A 16832-nucleotide genomic window follows, 5' to 3' on the forward strand; every position below is an offset into this window, starting at 1 on the left:
TTCATATACTTAAACTAGAGCACACCTCACTGACCAATTTATAACTATAGTCATTGTCATACACTGGCTTCTCAATGTGAGATGCCAGCACACTCTTCAGTGTTGATATTGGAAGCATCTGTTGTTACTCACCAAAGCCAAGAGGTCCTCAGCTTACAAAAAAATAATCCCAGTGCAAGTGGGAAATGGACATAACATGAAACTGGAATTGGGATGAACAGATAAACATGTCACAGCCACAGCATGAATAACCACGACCACTCAGAATCACCTTTGAAAACCAACTAGAGGTTTATTAAAAAATGACAGATTTGAAACTGAACCCCAAGTTTCCCATAAAGCGAGCTGAAATCTCTGAAGCACTAAGCTTAGAGGCAGAGATTAATGTAGCCTTGTCCTGCAGAGCAAACTCAGATGCTTTGGACTGCGACAGCAGCCCATCCGTCTTTTGAGGTCCTGCAGAACCAACATCAGCAGAACCTTCTCAGCAAATTTGTGGAGATGATTGTCACATGGAAGATTGCTTGAATGAAAAAAACAGGAGTGTCATTGTTATACAACTTTGCCTCTGGTAAGGAACAAGAGGTACTGTAGCACAAGTGTGGGAGTGTATAACAAGACTATGAGCGCCTAGAGCCCAGTCAATTCATTCAGAAAGGACAATGCATGGGGCCCTCATGCTGCACGCCTAGCACGCAGGAAGCAAATTTCCAAATTACATGATTCAATTATTGTTCCAATCACAATCAATGGATCCTGTTAAAAAGCAGGAATGTTCAACACCACCTCAGAGAGAAAAAAGTCCAGCTTTAGATCCAATCTCATAGTAAGTTCCCAAAAATCCTGCATGGGCTCAACTGTGCTTTTCAGGCGAGATCTCGTGCCCTCGCCTGGATCAGGAAGTAGCCACCTCCTGCTCTCTTTGCCTCTGTTGGCAAGTGTACATGTACCAGGTGTGGCTGTGCAACACTGCTTGAAGAATCAGACGGCAGGACAGCCATAGAGCTGCCTGGCTAGTCCGGGATCAGCGCTTACAGTGTAGTGGAAGGAAGCTTCTTCACTCTCCTCTGAGCCAAGATGGAAGAGACTATAGGTTTCAGCTCTGGGGTGGGCTTCGAACGGTTCAAGGCGTAGTATGTGGCAGCCATGGCTCCCTAAAGCAGAGACAAAGAAGGCAAAATAGTCAGACTCGAGTAGCCTACACAGCTGGGATGACTAGGGCTGGCTGGTTGTCTGCAATAGGGATCAGAGAACAAAATTATTTTCAAGATGATCAGGAAATAATGCAATATGGATTTGAAAGGACTAAGCGGAAAGTGATGGGATGCAGCTGGGATAGCCAAGTGAAGGCGATTGGGTTTGGAAAGCAGATCAGGGGTTGGATGGGCGGCAGGATGGGGACAGAGCACTGATGGGGCCAAAGTAATGGGACTGGGACAGTCAAAGTGGGCACACAGAAATTAGTCCAGGGAGCAAATGTGGTGGTAAAAGGAGGGAACCAGGGTGGGTGCAGGATTGAGGTTCGGAGTGCCAAGGGAGGCCAGGAAATGTGTCTGGGAGGGTCAATGGGGGTACAGATGGGGATGGAACAGCCAAGAGGCATGAAGGGATATAAGTCAAAAGAGCTGATGGACAGCAGACGGGATGACAGTATGGTGTTATATGGAGCTGAGGGGAGGGACACAATATAGAAGGTCTTTAGAGGGAAAGAGCACAGCACCTATTGTGGAAGTGGCAATGTCTGTATACAGGATGCACTGAGGTGGACAGAGACTGAACAAGTTGTACTGTGGCAGTGGCACAGGATCCCCAAACAGTGTACAATAGGGCTAAGCAAACGGTGTACTGTGCGAGTGGCAATACTTGTGAATAATGTACATAAATGCACAAGGTGAATTACAGGAAGAGGCATAGCCCAAGCACAAGTTTAATTCTGGACATGGCAGTGTAAAGGCACAGAGCGCACTGTAGAAGCAGCACATGCATACAGAGGGTACACTCAAAAGGACATACAAAGTTCAAGATGGTGTATTTTGGCACAAACTACATATTAGGACACAACACAGAATCTATGCACAGAATAAATGTCATGGAGGGGTAATATTCATGCATAGTGTTGGAAATGTGCTCTTTCTGCGTGGTCAACCTATTTTGTTATCCCATTGCTCCTCTATTCTACATGATGAAATTGGTAAACCCTATAATTTCCTTATTTGGCTCTCCTACAAGTCCCTATTATATGGTAGAAATAGTCCAGAAGGCCTGTAAGATAAATGTAACTTCTGGACTGAAACACCCATGGTACAATCCATTACAGTGACAATGCAGCACTGACTGCAGGCCTACCATTTTTGGCCTAGCTGTAGCAGTTTCAAAATTTCCAATTCAAAATAACTCCTTTTGACAGATTAAAGTCTTCTTTTTGAATACTTATAAGCCACCCCTAAAAAAGGCCTTACAGCCCATGAGGCAGGATGTATGCTATTTAAAAGCAAGACATGTAGGAATTTAATGTTAAACATGTTCTTACAGTGAAAAAGCCTCACAATGTGATTTCCAATGTAGTAAGGCTAAGGTTCCTTTGAAAGTAAGGTTCCTTAGGAAAACACTAGGTTACAGATTAACAGTTAATGTGGATCTTGGTTTGGAAGCAGATAGAAACATATTTTGAAGACTTCTTAATAGTTACTCAAAACCCAATCGATTTTTGTGCAGCTGTCGAGGAAAAGATACTTTTAGAAAGTTACCTTTTACCTGCCTAAAGCCTTTGCAGACCCATTTGCACAAGCTTCAATTGTCTCTGGGAGCTGAATTTCCCTTTCTATAAGGTGGGAAGTGGCTCCCAGGACAGAGACAAAAGGCCATTGGCATGGTGTGGTGTTGTGCTGTGCTCCTTTGACAGGATGGCCTGTGCAGTGGGCCCTGGAACTGGATTAACTTGAAATAGGCCTACCCTATCACAAGCAGATATAGTTAAAACCCAGCCCTTCTCCACTCTTTTGTACCTCCGGTCAGACAGGCTCCAATCACAGTGAGCCTTTTTAGACATTAATGTCAAATCTGCTGGAGTGTCAAGACCTGCTTGACAGATCTGCTGGGATTTTACATATAACATATTAGGCACAATTCAAAGGGTGAGGAAAACATAACAAAACCATTCCTATGTATGTATGCATTCTCTGGTTGTTGAAAAACTCAACTTTTTCTACCAGACTTCTGTCTCTGAGTTTGTTGGGAGTACAGGTACTGCCTCAAACTGGAGTTTGGTGTTAGATGCGGGGAAAACACGAGGATTACCATAGTAAACTCCCCCACCACAGCCCTCAGAGCCGAAGTTTAGTGGCCAAAAACTTTGACATTTTGAAAAAGCCTGAAGCGGATTCAGCTAGCCCCATGAAACTTTAAGCCATTGGTTAGGGCTTGCGCCAAGTGATTTTTCCCACCCACTAGCTCATGCCCAATAAAGTATGAAAGTGGCATCTCCAGTCACCCACTTCAGAATACTGTTGGTTCAGATGAACATCAGAAAAGGACTGAAACTGTGCTGTCTGCACCCTGGGTAGAGCCCTGGAGGACTGAAACCACGGCTCTCATGTACCCAAGACGAAGAAGTTGACTCCAAGGGTTTTAAGGTTGACCTCTTGTTCAAGTTACAGGGATACAACAAGCTAGAAGAAGCCTTTCCTGCAACTGCCTAGCTGATCAGTGGCAACTTTCAGGGAGCTCTAGTCCACGCCTCTGCCCGTGTCCCAGCCCTGTATGGTTTGCCAACATCCCTAGGAGTCCTTGGCTGCTCATGTGCATGCCCTATCTACTCCTTTGTCGCGTTAACTATTTCCTTCTGGTGTATGGGCTACATTTCTGAATGTTAAACTCTTGTTGGTATAAGTGCTTGTTTACGGTTGTCACTGCCAATGATTGTCGCACTGGGTTGGCACCAATGCTTGTTTACTTTTCCCAAGGCACTGGTACGTTCCAGGAAGGTCGGTTTACTTTGTTGCTGGGAAACAGTCACGCTTGGAGGGGTGTCCAGCCTCGTGCTCACCAAAGGCCCCGGATTGTCTATAAAAGGCCAAGCCGTGCACATGACAGTGCTTGGCTTAGTTCCAGTCTTCCGATTGGCCTCCGGACTCAAATTTAACACCCTTGCAACTTGGACTGAATCGACAAGACATTCACAGCGAACACGTTGGCGGAGTTAAGACCTCAGCTCTCCCGCTCCGGATGTCACGAGCCGATTAGCAGTTTCCCCAGCCAGAGTCAGGTAAGTGCAGCGCCCTTTCGGGTAGTTCATTGTATGATTTGAGCGCCTTTTAAAGTTGCGCTAGAGCTTTTCTTGCACATTTGGGTATGCGCTTGCAGCTGGATTGTTTCTACCACACAGAAAAGCCCAGACCTTGAAAACGTACGTTCTTTTGGTATTATTGTATCACACAGCCTGCCTTTAGAACTATTTATGTTTTGAACTCACAAGACAAGAGAGAACTTGAAACTTTAGACATCACAATATATTGCGGCGCACAGAGTACTTTTAAAAGCGGTTGATGGTTTAATGCCACATTGTTGTAATCAGTCGACAGACTATTTTTGTTTAGTCCTTTGAGAGGATTTGAGCACCTACTGTTTTTTTTCTGTTCTCTTTATTCTTCATTTTTCCTCATGATTCTGGTATTGTTATGAGTAAGCCTGTTATTTTTTGAGCGATATCTCCATTCTAAGTGCAAAATGTAGCAATGAAGTCAAGAGACATCCATTCTCAGTAACATAGTGGAAGGTTTTCCATCCTTACAGAGTACTAGAACATAGTCCATTTGGCTTGCGATTTTTAACAAGAAAGTTAAGTTAGTTAAGTTAAAGAGAGGCCCATTGGGCAACAGATGATTATACATATAAACAGTGTATGATGTGCTGTGACTGTGATGTATTCAAACAGAAGCGACTACTGTACTCTTTGTGCCAGATTATCCATCAATAACACTGCTGTTCCCTCATATTCAAGAAGAACCGGGTGCCCAGCTGGACCAGGCTGTTTTGAGTAGCAGTATCTCTTGTGCTCTCTTCCACACTCCCTTCCCTTTTGGGACACCTGCCGGGTCTCCTGTGTCCGACCAGCAGTGCCGAGATGTGTCATAGAAGGTCAGGGGGGCATTCATCGCTCCGGCAGACAATCTGAGGTTCAGGTGAGTGGTCGCGCCACATCGTAACAGCAAATTGATCAGGACTGGAGTCTGCCTAACACCTTACGAGTCTCTCAGTTCCTCCCCTGAAATCGTGTGGGGCTTTATAAGTATACTACTAAGGTGAATTGGGACATACAGGATTAAAGTCAGAAGGTAAAATCTTTTACCAAGGTTGAACCTGGTTGGTGTATCCAACCTGCACCCCATCGTAGTCAGCCTCAAAATGTGCCTAAGTCCTACCTCAACCATTGACTATCATTGCCACTTTGTGCTTCTTGGCACTACTACTTAAAATTTAAAAAATCATCTCTCTGTTCCCTCTTACTGGACGTTTATCATTTTGGTGTCATTTGTTTATAACATTTTACTCTATTTTTATAATTGATTTTTGGATTTATACTGTTTTGCATTTCAACTTTATTACGGTTTTGGTAATGCATAATTTCTTTACACATTGCCTCAAAGTTAATATGGTCTGCTCTGTGCCATAGGTACCATGGGCTAAGTTTATTTAGTGACTCACCCCAAGACTTATAATTATTAGCTGAGGTGGGTATTTCTTTCCTTAAACTAATAACCCAATTTCTTACAAAATGCATGTACAGTGGGTGGGGAAGAATCAAGGCACAAGGTGCACTGTCTGAAAGGCAGAGATCATGTATCGTGGAGATGGTAGTTTCCATGCATAAGGTATAGTGATATAATGGGTAGAGTATATGCACAAGGTCCATTATGGAGGTGCGAGAGAATACAGAACATACCTAAGGTTTATTGTGGGATAGTGTACTGTATTTGTGGACAGAGTCCATATAGAAGGTATAGTGTGGGCGATACAGAGTACATACAAAAAGTGCAGAGGGCAGAGTCCATGCACGTTGTTCACTGTGGGGGAGAGCAGTTCATGTATTCTGTACCTTTGGGGAAGCATTTCAGGGTTTGGGATGAAGGGTATAACATGGCATACAAGATCACACATATTCAGACCTTTACAATGTGGGCATCTTGATGGGTCAGTTCCCTTTCGGGTAAGGAGTCACGCTGTGTGATCCATGAATGCTGCAGCACCTCCTTAGCAGTCAATCGTCGGTGGGGGTCTATGTGAAGCATCTTGGAGACCAAATCCTAAAGAAAAAATATCTGGTCAGCTGTAGTGTAATAAAGTTCTAACATTTTACAAGGAATTCAACTTTTTTATCCTGCACCATGCCAAGCTAAGCCGAGCCAAAATCACTACTGTATGTTTCTGAAGGAGGTTACCTTATAAATAACAAAAGAAAGTTACTTACCTCTGCCTAGAAGCATCCTGCATTAGTATCTTTCATTTTCACCTGCTTGAATTATTCCCTGCCATTAGGCTGAGAACCCCGAGTAGTCAATGCTAACACAGCAGTGTATATAGACAATGACACTGGAAACAGCTGTAGGATATACGCTGCCTGTTGACCTAAAGTGATTAAAACTTTTGCTATGATATAAAGGTAGCCAGAGTTCTAACCTTGCCATATGTTCAAAGCTCATCACCAGTCTACAGTAAAATGGAGGATAGCGTGACAATCTATGAAGGATACCAATACTAGAGAACTGAGGTATCATTTTTTTCTCCCGCTTTGGATCTTTCATAGATTCACATGCTTCAATTAAGATTAACAAAGAAGTATCAGAAATAAAAGGGCAGGTAGGAATGAGTCTCGCCTTAAACAAATAGGTTCCACTGTTAATTATTTTCTGGATTGAAAATAGCAGCAATAGTGCTCGACAAAAGCATGCATTCTCTGTGTTGCTCCTCCACTTATCTTTAAGAAATACTCCAGTGCAGTGAACAGTTGTTGCTGCAATACCTCTAATGGATTGAGCTCGGTCAATGCCTGAAATAGGTCTAACCATCACATTATGTGTCAGTGTGATACTAGAAATAAATAATCTTGCCAAACTTTGTTTTTTCAAGGGTTTACTCTTATGAGACTGGCCAGAGGCTACGAAGAGCTGATTGGTTTTATAGAAATCTTTAGTCTGCTGCAGGTAAAATTTCAGAAATTGCTTAATATTAAGCTAATGTAGAGTTCAGCTGTAATGAAAAGCTGCTGGGAAAATACAAGCTATAGAATTTGCTGATATTGATTAACAGAAGCTTGCTTCGTCTAAGGGGGTTGTATGTGTGATGGCATGAATAATGCTTCATATTATTCTGAGCTATTTTGTACTTACTTTCAGATCTCTAATGCCATACTCGTTTATAGACTGTACAAAAGAAGCTTGAATGATGTAATCAATGAGGTTATTTGAGATATCATGAGTGATGTCAGAGAACGTCATGAGTGATTTAATATGTGAGGTCATAAGCAGTTAAAGTTAGCTCTGATAACTATAACTGGTGAACTTCTGTGTTTTTTTTTAAGCTCAAACCGTTATGTTGGTACTAACTTACTCACTTAATCATGTTTCCTTCAGTGAAATTCTAAGGTTTTTTTTGTTCTAAAACAAAATCAGATTTTTTATCACACCTAACTAAAAACGTCACTTTAACCTTTGATTTTTTCACTATATATCTATATATATATATATCTATATATATATCTATATATCTATATATATATATATATTCACTGAAAATAACAAAGGCTAAAGTAACATTATCGGCAGGTGAATAGGTCTAGTTCGCAGAGCTACCTATAACTTGTGCCCCCACCACGCACTTATGATCTCACATTTTACATCACTCATGACATGTTCTACAGCATCATTTATATTACTTGTTGGGTAAAAAAAAATCTGTGTGCCTTGCACACCAACACTTCCCAGCCTCTCTTCTGCGGATACATGTCGAACCTGCCCCTCTTCGGCCTTGGCAATGTATTGTTAATAAGTTGCTACTGAGCCCAGCAAGTAATTGTTTGAAAAACGCTTATACAGTTTCCAAACATGTAATGTACAGGCAATTCCAGTAGAAGCCTTTTGTCTTTATATAGATGGGAGGGGGAGAAAGAAGTCACCCATCAAACAAAGGGAAGAAATGGAGGGGGATTAGGGGACTGTTATGAATCCGGAAGTGTATGTCTGGTTCAAAAACACCTTGGAAACAAAACGTATAATTAATTTCAGTTTGAGTCTATATTCTGGTCACCCTTCTCTTACAAAGACTTGACCAAAAAAAAGAAAAATCACAATAGTGAGGAGATGCCCTTCAATGAAAAGATAAACTTTTTTTTTTTTTGTAAACCTTTATTGGTATAGACAGGATATACAAATCTGGGCCTACAACCAAACTGGCCGGCCATAATACGTGAAAGCAGTCAAGAAGTCCAGAATGAAGTTACAGAATCAATCATAGAGGAACGTGAGCAATACAATCTTAAAAAGGGGGGGAGGAGAGAGGATCCAAACGGCCAGCAAACAGGAGCAAAGTAGGTTATTTTTATAATAGGGCAATAAGGAGCATGACAGGCTCGGCGACAATATAGAGGAATCCGGATTCCCAAATCAAACCATTGGTAACAGAGAGGCTAAAGGGCAGCCATGCAGGAATGTCAGCACTGTATATATCGGTATAAAAACAGGGCCGTGAACATAAGTCAGTATATAATTAAGAACAACTTTGCATCCCCACCACCCAGTAGCACATCGGAAACAGAACAAAGGGGCCGGAATAGCGACAACACCAAGACTAACCCGTCATACTGACCTTGGGAGAGAAGGAAAAAGGGAGGGAGGGGGGGGAGGGGGAAGAGGAAAGAAGAGAGGGAAAGGAAAACACAGACTGAAAGAGAAGAATGCCGCGCCTAAACAAGCGCCCCTTAGCAAGGAACACATAAAAGAGCGGTAATATCAGCAACGAGGAGGGCATGGGAGTCGCAATGGAAAGCAGCAGAACTACAAAAAGAAGAACAGCGACATTACAGACCCCACCCCAATCATACCACGGAAGGCAAGGACAGACGCGGCACTCCAATAAAGAGATACAAAAGGGCCATAGAACTGAGGAAAATAAAACATCAAATAAGACCCAACCCACCCATCCCACCCAGCACCCCTGCAGAAGGCTACGGCCTACCCTCCAAACAGCGCGCCTGTCGCCCTAAACCAGAACCCGAAATGTAGTAGAGACAAGAGAGAAGAAGAACATAGAGACAAAAAAAAGGGACATGAAAACAAAAGAAATAAATGGGAGGGAGGAGCAAAAGGACAGAAACAAATACGGTCGGCCACAGCCCTCCACCCAACCATACGATCATAGTACATGTGAACCAGAACGACACAATCTCGAGCGCCCAAAAACGTACAGGGGGGACTCCCACAGCACTAGAAATATGAGCAACTTCGCCACAGATCTGTACACCAATAAACCACCGGGAGCCGTGCATCTCACCCCAGTCCCTTCCTAACCACAATTACCACCCACCACAGGACAGTGTGAAGTAAGCAACACGATGCAAGGCAAGCACACAAATGAAAGAAAGTACGAGCAAAACGTAGGCCAGGGAGGGCAATCAATAAGCAAGTGGGCAAAAGTTCAAATAGGCAGTTCAAATGTCTCAGCAATAGCAACAAGGGCAATAATAGACAGGAGTTCAGTCTCGCCGTTAGGAAAAGCGGGGGTTTCCCTGCAAAATAGAAACACGACCTCATCAAGGCAAAAGCAGGCAGCGGTCCACCATTGTTCTCAGGCACCCGGGGAGGATCAGGTCCCCGCACGACATCCAAGTCCCCAAACTCCAAACATCGAAGAGCAGGAGGTTCCAAATCCACCGGCCAGCAAACCCGTCGATGGATAGCGACAGTAACCCTCGTAGCGACCGAGGGAGGCGAGGCAGTGGCATCACTGAGACAAGAGGGGACCATGAAGGAGCGTTCACCCAAGATGGCGGTGGAACAAATCGAGTCTCCCGGAGCACCGGGGGCCAGGGCCGCGCGTAAGGATCGCAAGGCATCAAGAACGTCTCCAATCGTAGGCTCACGCACACACGTCCAGGCCCCCGTGCAGTCCAGCAACCCAAGTCCGTCATCACGAGGAGACCCACAGCACAGGTCGTCTGCAGCCATTTTGTGAATTCAGCCTCCTCACCACCCTCCGCGATTCTCGGAACAGTTCACAAATGCGGGCCTTTACAGATTTCCGGGGGGTCCCAGCAATGGCAGCCTCGGTGAAAAAAGGAGATTCGCCCAAGGCGGGGGGCCGTCTGCAGTATCGCTGGCGCTCCTCTCAAACAGAGTCCGAGGACGAGGGTCCAGGGTCGATGGACGGTGCAGCGGCGGGGGGACCCCTTCACACGATCAGTCCTCGGAGCACCGAGCCCCGCACCAGCCTCACGGCCGTCAAGGCAGGCCCGGATCAGGGTCACCGGGATGGTCTCAACAGCTCTCACCAGTGGCGCAGTCTCTCGGCCGGGGCCGACGGTCACCACAACGCCAGGTCGGATCCGATAGGCGAGGCCCCGGTCTCAACACCACGAAGGCCCAGGTCCCTTCGGGGGGCACAACTTCGGAACCGCAGCACGCCGGAGTCTCCAGGCCAAACGGTGAGTAAGAGCGAAACGTTGCGTTCCTATTTCTTCGGAATTATGTCGTCTCTGGGCAGGATATGCAACAGGATATGCGAGTCAGGCCAGAGGGCTGACGGAGCCGAGCTACAAGGCGACCATTACGCTCGCGAGGTTGGCTCCTCCCAAGATACACATTTTTGGAATAATCATGGTGGTTATGTTTGCCCAGCAGTCACTGTGATCATCTTATTAGCACGAAAAAACATATTGGTGAGTAATCGATTTGCAATGATTGCATGCTTCCCCGTGCCAAACTAGAAACCAGCACAAACATAGAAATAAGCAGCCTTTCAACTGAGTAGCCATCTTACATTTTGCATCAGTAAAGTTTTTTTTTTTTTTAAAGTTTCAAAAACCTTTATTGTATAGAAATACGGTACATCAGTGCAATGAAATCGAACAATACAGTGTCATTCGGCTAGGCATGTATACAGCACCTTCCCGTACATATCAACATTAGCTGCATCAATTATGAATAACCCAAAAACAAAGGAAACTCTCCACCTCCCTCCCCACATATATATTCGCACACAGTGTAGAAGGTAAGTAAAAACATCATCTGCCTATGGGAGATACTGACAGATTTGTTACAATATGGTCGCTTCTTCACGCAGGGCTTATTTAAGACAGAGTATAAGAGTTTACCAACAGCATGGATATGCACATTGCAACCCAGCGGGGGTTAGGGCAGTCAGCCGAGTCTCAAGTCTATAGATAGAGGCATCAGCCGCTCAAGGAGTATAGACCAAACGTTTGTGGCATGTTCAGGGATATACATAGTCAAAGAATCACAGCATTAAGTCGCAACATGGGGATTTTCACTGCCAATATCATGTTCAGTCTCCGGTTCCCCCTCTTCGTCAGTGGACTGTCGAAGGAGATAGGACATTAGTGGGAGCAATATCTCCTTCGGGCGTGATCTGAGTGGCAAGGGTTCCGCATATGATTGCAACTGGTCCTTCCATGTGGACATGGTCAAGATCCAAACCTTGAACTTGGGGGCACGCCCCCTACCCCATCTGCATGCTACCTGCCGCTTAGCCAATAATAAACTCATTGCCAGGAACTTTTTGTGTACAGTGACCACATTTTGCGATAAGCCTAGCAGGGCCAGATGCGGACATGGAGCTATTGTGGTTCCCAACATGTCAGAGAGTCCCATGAAGACTAGTGTCCAATACTCTGCTACCCGGGGGCATGTCCACGCCACGTGTGCGAAATCTGCTCCCACCGTGCCACATCGGGCACAGCAGTCAGATTCCCGCAAGTGGAACCTATGTAATCTAACAGGGGTGTGGTACAGGCGATGTAAGAATTTAAAATGTATTAGGCGTAGCCTATTATTGCTTGTGATTGCAGTAGTTTGTGTGCAGCTAGCTTCCCATTGTTCGTCTGTGAGCGGTATATCGAGGTCTCTGTCCCACTCAGTTCGGGCGCGTAAGGGGGTGGTTCGTGGTGCGTTGAGCACATGTTTATAAAGTAACTATACTACATGGTGCGGGGCTTCCGTTTGCAAGAGCGCATGCAGGGGCGCGAGGGAGTCAGGCTCTTCTGGAAAAAAGGGGGTGAGTGCGCGGACACTTTGCCTGAGTCGGGTGTACAAGAGGGTATCCATTGTTGAAGGTGAGTGCTCCCCAAAGAATTGTTCTATGGTGCGGAACTGGCCGTGTAGGTATATGTCCCCCCATGTGCGGTAATTGAGGCCTAGCAACATCTTGCGACAGATCGCCTCGCAGGCGACCGGCAGCCGGGAATCGCCAAGTAAGTGCAATCTGGGAGAGTATAAAAACGGAGTCTCCATACAGTGGGCAATGCGTTTCCATGCCGCAGCTGTACAGTCAACCGTTGACGGGTCGCGCTCAGTCTCCCCCACGCATGTAAAATGTAACTAGTTTTGACTATGGGGGCCATGTAACCATCTTCCACCGCTAAGTGTGCCATATATGGTGGTGGGTGAAACCAATATGTAGCAAAGTGAGCTTGCGCACAATCGTAGTATCGCTCGAAGTTGAGGACTTCAAAGCCCCCTTGGTGATAAGGCAGCATCATTGTACTGAGGCTAAGACGTGCCTGTTTCCCACCCCAGATAAGTCGCATCAATTGGGTCTTGAGAGTGCAGACGGAAACCCTCCCCGGGTGGTACGGGATATTGGTAAAAAGATATAGTAGTTTCGGCAACAGCACCATCTTTATGAGCGAGATGCGGTCTGCCATTGATAGGGGAAGGCGCAACCATTTAGTAATATTGTCGGTAATTTTGTCAATCGCTGTCCCATAATTGGCTCTCATCAAAGCTTCCCTTTATTTATTCATTTATTCAAAGTTTTATATAGCGCGAACAAGATCTTTGCAGATATCAGAGTGCTTTACAGAAACAAAGGGTAAGGGCAACAAGAAGGTGATTAAACAAGCTATAGGAAGCAATATAATAGTCGGTAGTAAGTGAGTAGCAAAGTAGGATAGCAATCATGTAAAAAATATAATACCAATAAACAATCAGGTAACCAATAATACCAAAGCCGTGCAATGTCTTAGATCCAGCAACAATAGAGTTCAGGTGAACTTAGCCATAAGGATGGCTTTTACCTCTTTCTTAAAAAATGCAGTGGATGAGATAAGCCTGGTTTCAGGAGGCAGTGTATTCCAGATCCTGGGTGCCATTCCTGAGAAGGAGCGTTTGTATGTTTTTTCCTTCCGGAATCTTCGCGGTTTCAGGAGGAGATTTTTTGTGCTTCTATTGGATCTCGAGCCTCCTGATATAGTCAGCTTTTGAGTGAGGTAGTTGGGTGACTTGTGGTGAACGGCCAGGTGTGTCATACAGGCAATTTTCAGCTGTATTCTGGCTTCAAAAGGCAGCCAGTTCAGGGATTTTAAGTCAGGGGATATATGCAAATGTTTTCTTGAGCCAGTGATAAGTCTCGCGGCAGAGTTCAAGGAGGCTCTTAGGGGTGCGGTTGTTGATAGGGGGAGTCCGCTGAGAGCCACAATTCCGTAGTCTATGCGAGGGATGACTAGGGCTTGTACAGCAGTTTGGAAGTCCTTAGCTGGGAGGAAGGGTTTAAGTTTCCTCAAAGTGTTGATTTGGAAATTAGCTCCTTTAGTTGCTTTGCTAATGTGCTGCTGCATGTTGAGATTGGCGTCAAGTGTGATGCCTAAGGATCTCGCGGAGTCCACGATGGTGGGTGTGCAGTTAGGTGATTGAGCCAGGTTTGGGTGGTGGCGATTTTCGCGGGAGGTGAGATCAGAAGGAACTCAGTTTTTAGAGCATTTAGTTTGAAGTGATTGTCGGCCAACCATGATTGGGTGTTTCTTAGTGTGGAGTTTCAGAAGTTTGATGTCTTCCGGGGATTGTAGCTTGAGGTAAAGTTGAGTGTCATCGGCGTACATATGGAAGTGTACATTCGATGCTTGAAGCAAGGTGGTGAGTGGTTCCATGACGAGGTTTAACAATGTGGGGGATAGGGAAGATCCTTGTGTGACGCCTAAAGTTACAGGCACAGGTGAGGACAACACGTTGTTGATCTTGAACTTCTGAGACCGGTTATGTAGGAAGGAAGTGAACCATTTGAGAACAGTCCCGGATAAACCCATTCTGGTGTTTAACAACTCCAGTAGATTCTCATGTTTGACAGTGTCAAATGCTGAGGAGAGATCAAGAAGGATGAGGAGGCAGGAATCGTTGCGATCAAGGATTTGGAGGGCATCATCGATTATGTGCGTCATAGCCGTCTCCGTACTGTGTTTTGCTCGGAAGCCTGATTGATGAGGGTTGAGGAGGTCAAACTGATCAATGTGTTTTGTCAGTTGGAGTTGTACGCATTTTTCCAGCAGTTTGGCCAAGGTGGGGATATTGGTGATAGGGCGGTAATTGTTTAGGTCGGCCGGGTCAGCTGTAGGTTTCTTGAGTATAGGAGTGACTTGCCCTACCTTGAGGGAGTCTGGGATGAGTCCTTGTTGAAGGGAACTGTTAATGATTTTAGTCCAGAGTGGGAGGAGCAGGGGGGTGAAGTCTTTTACAGCATTAGCAGGTAGGGGGTCTGTGAGGTGATTAGAGGTCTTCAAGGTGCCAAGCAGTTTGTGAATTGTTTCTTCAGAGTATGTGTCGAAGGACGTCCATGACGCGTTGTTTTTAGGTTGAGTGGTGGTCATGTTGATGGGGCTGGAGTATCGGCTTACATCATTGAGGAGGTCACTTCTTATATTGTCGGTCTTTAGCTTAAAGAAAGCAGAGAAGTCTTCACAGTGTGGTGTATCACTTGTTATGCTGTTTGATTGTAAAGGTTGCATCTTGGTTTGAGTTTTGACTAGTTCGAACAGTTTTCTTGGTCGGTTTTTTGCTTGGTCCAGCTGGTGACTAAAGAAGTCAGATTTTGAACGCTTGATTTTCCTGAAGTAGGCATTTCTCTTATTCTTAAGCGTTTTAAGGTGCAGTGCTGAGGGGTCAGATCTCCAGGTGCGCTCTGCCATTCGCATAGCACGCCTGTCCTCATTGAGTCTACCATCATACCATGGGTTCGAGTTCTTGGTGGAGACTCTCTTCAGTTGCAGGGGGGCGGCTTCGTTGATTATTGAGGTCATAGAGTCGAGGTAGAGGTCGGTCAGAGATTGAACATCAGAAGCGCCCGAAGGGGGAAGGAGGAGACTGCAAGTGTGGGAAGGCAAGGAGTTGGGGTTAAGATTCTTCATGTCCCTTTTCCAGATCTTGGTTTTGGTGGGTTGAGCCGGGTTAAGTTTAACTTTTTCGTTGATGAAGAATGTGATAATGTGGTGGTCTGACCGGTCACAGGGTTGGATTGCCCCCAGTTGGATAGAGTCCTCTTTGGCGATGATAAGGTCGAGGATAGAGCCTTTGTCGTGTGTCGGGCTGTTGCAGATTTGGGTGAGGTCAAGCTCATTAAGGAAAGTTTTGAGACTATTCACCACTGCGTCTTTCTGGTCGTTCCAGTGGAGGTTGAAGTCACCCAGGTAGATTTGAGTGATCTGCCGACCGGCGTCGGATGATATCGTGTCCATGAGTTGTTGGGTGAAGGTGAGGTTGTCCCCGGGTGGGTGGTAGATGACATGTAAAGAGCATGCAGGTTTGCCCTCGCTGGTGATATCGAGGCAGATGAGTTCACAGGAGGTGAGGGAGGGGGAGGTGACTTTAGTAACAGCGAGGTTGCTCCTAAAAATGCATGCGATTTACCCGCCCGTCTTGCTGGTCCTGTCGAGTCTAATGATGTGATAGTTGGGGGGGACTAGTATGTCCATTATAGGTGTTGATGCTTCAGTTAGCCACGTTTCAGTCAGAATGGCTAGGTCAAGGCCCATTGATATGATGAGATCCGCGATGTCGGAGGAGTGTCTCGGGGCCGATCTGCAGTTGAGTAGGATGCATTTGAGTCTGGGGGTAAGTAGGGTGGTCGAGTGTTCTAGAGAGGGGGACTTTTCTGAGATTATTGGGGACGGAACTTCTGTTGCTTAGTGTGGGGGGCCTAAGGGGATTTGTAAGAATCGTGGGTATGGGGAGGTGTGTGGTGGTTGTGTGGTTTAAGGGGCCTGGGCCATATGAGCAGAGGAGGGTGAATAAGTCCCGGTCGGATAGGGAGTTGAGGGCGCGACGGGGACGGCAGGTGCGATTGCGGGCATAGAGGGCCAACGCGGGGAGTATTGAGTGACAGGGTCTGTGTGGAGGGTGGGGGACTTGTGCGAGGAAGTGGTGGTGGGTAGGGGGAGTCTGGGGTGTGTGAAAAGAAGTTCTTTGATGGTGTGGAGATCTTCTTTGACTTGTAGGAGGGTGGATATAATCATGTCCAGAGTTGGATTGGGTATGGTGTTGGAGATGGGAGCCGTGGGTGAATGGTTGAGTAGAGAACTGGAGTGGGAACTGGAGCGGGGGGGGGGGGAGGGATGTGCTAGCGTCAGTGCAGGGCTCTGCGGTAATAGTAAGTGGGGTGGCATTCGATGGGTGAGAATTTGTGGGTAAGGGGTGTGGATGAAGTAGGGGGGAGGTTGGTAGCATAGGCGAGGACGATGGAGGGAGGCGGCGCAGGTGTGTTGAAGGATGAGTGGAGGCTGGAGATGGGGGGGGGGGGTGCCAGTAAGAGTGGGGACTGAGAACGGGGGGGAGAGAGGA

The 16832-nt window shown here is 46.0% G+C and overlaps 1 protein-coding gene across 3 annotated transcripts in view; it reads right to left on the bottom strand.

The window, feature by feature from the left end:
- Nucleotides 1–267: 267 nt before the first annotated feature.
- The window catches only part of RPS6KA1 (ribosomal protein S6 kinase A1), an 844361-nt gene continuing 827796 nt past the window's right edge, over nt 268–16832 (bottom strand). For all 3 annotated transcript variants that reach the window (XM_078682639.1, XM_078682641.1, XM_078682640.1), the window contains 2 exons: nt 6165–6302; nt 268–1154 (listed from right to left, as the gene is read on the bottom strand). In XM_078682639.1, coding sequence (XP_078538765.1) covers nt 1032–1154; nt 6165–6302 — 261 coding nt within the window. In that variant the 3' untranslated portion in view covers nt 268–1031. The remainder of the gene's footprint in view (nt 1155–6164; nt 6303–16832) is intronic.

The sequence above is a fragment of the Lissotriton helveticus genome, chromosome 3_1 (assembly GCF_964261635.1).
Source record: "Lissotriton helveticus chromosome 3_1, aLisHel1.1, whole genome shotgun sequence".
NCBI classification, from domain to species: domain Eukaryota; kingdom Metazoa; phylum Chordata; class Amphibia; order Caudata; family Salamandridae; genus Lissotriton; species Lissotriton helveticus.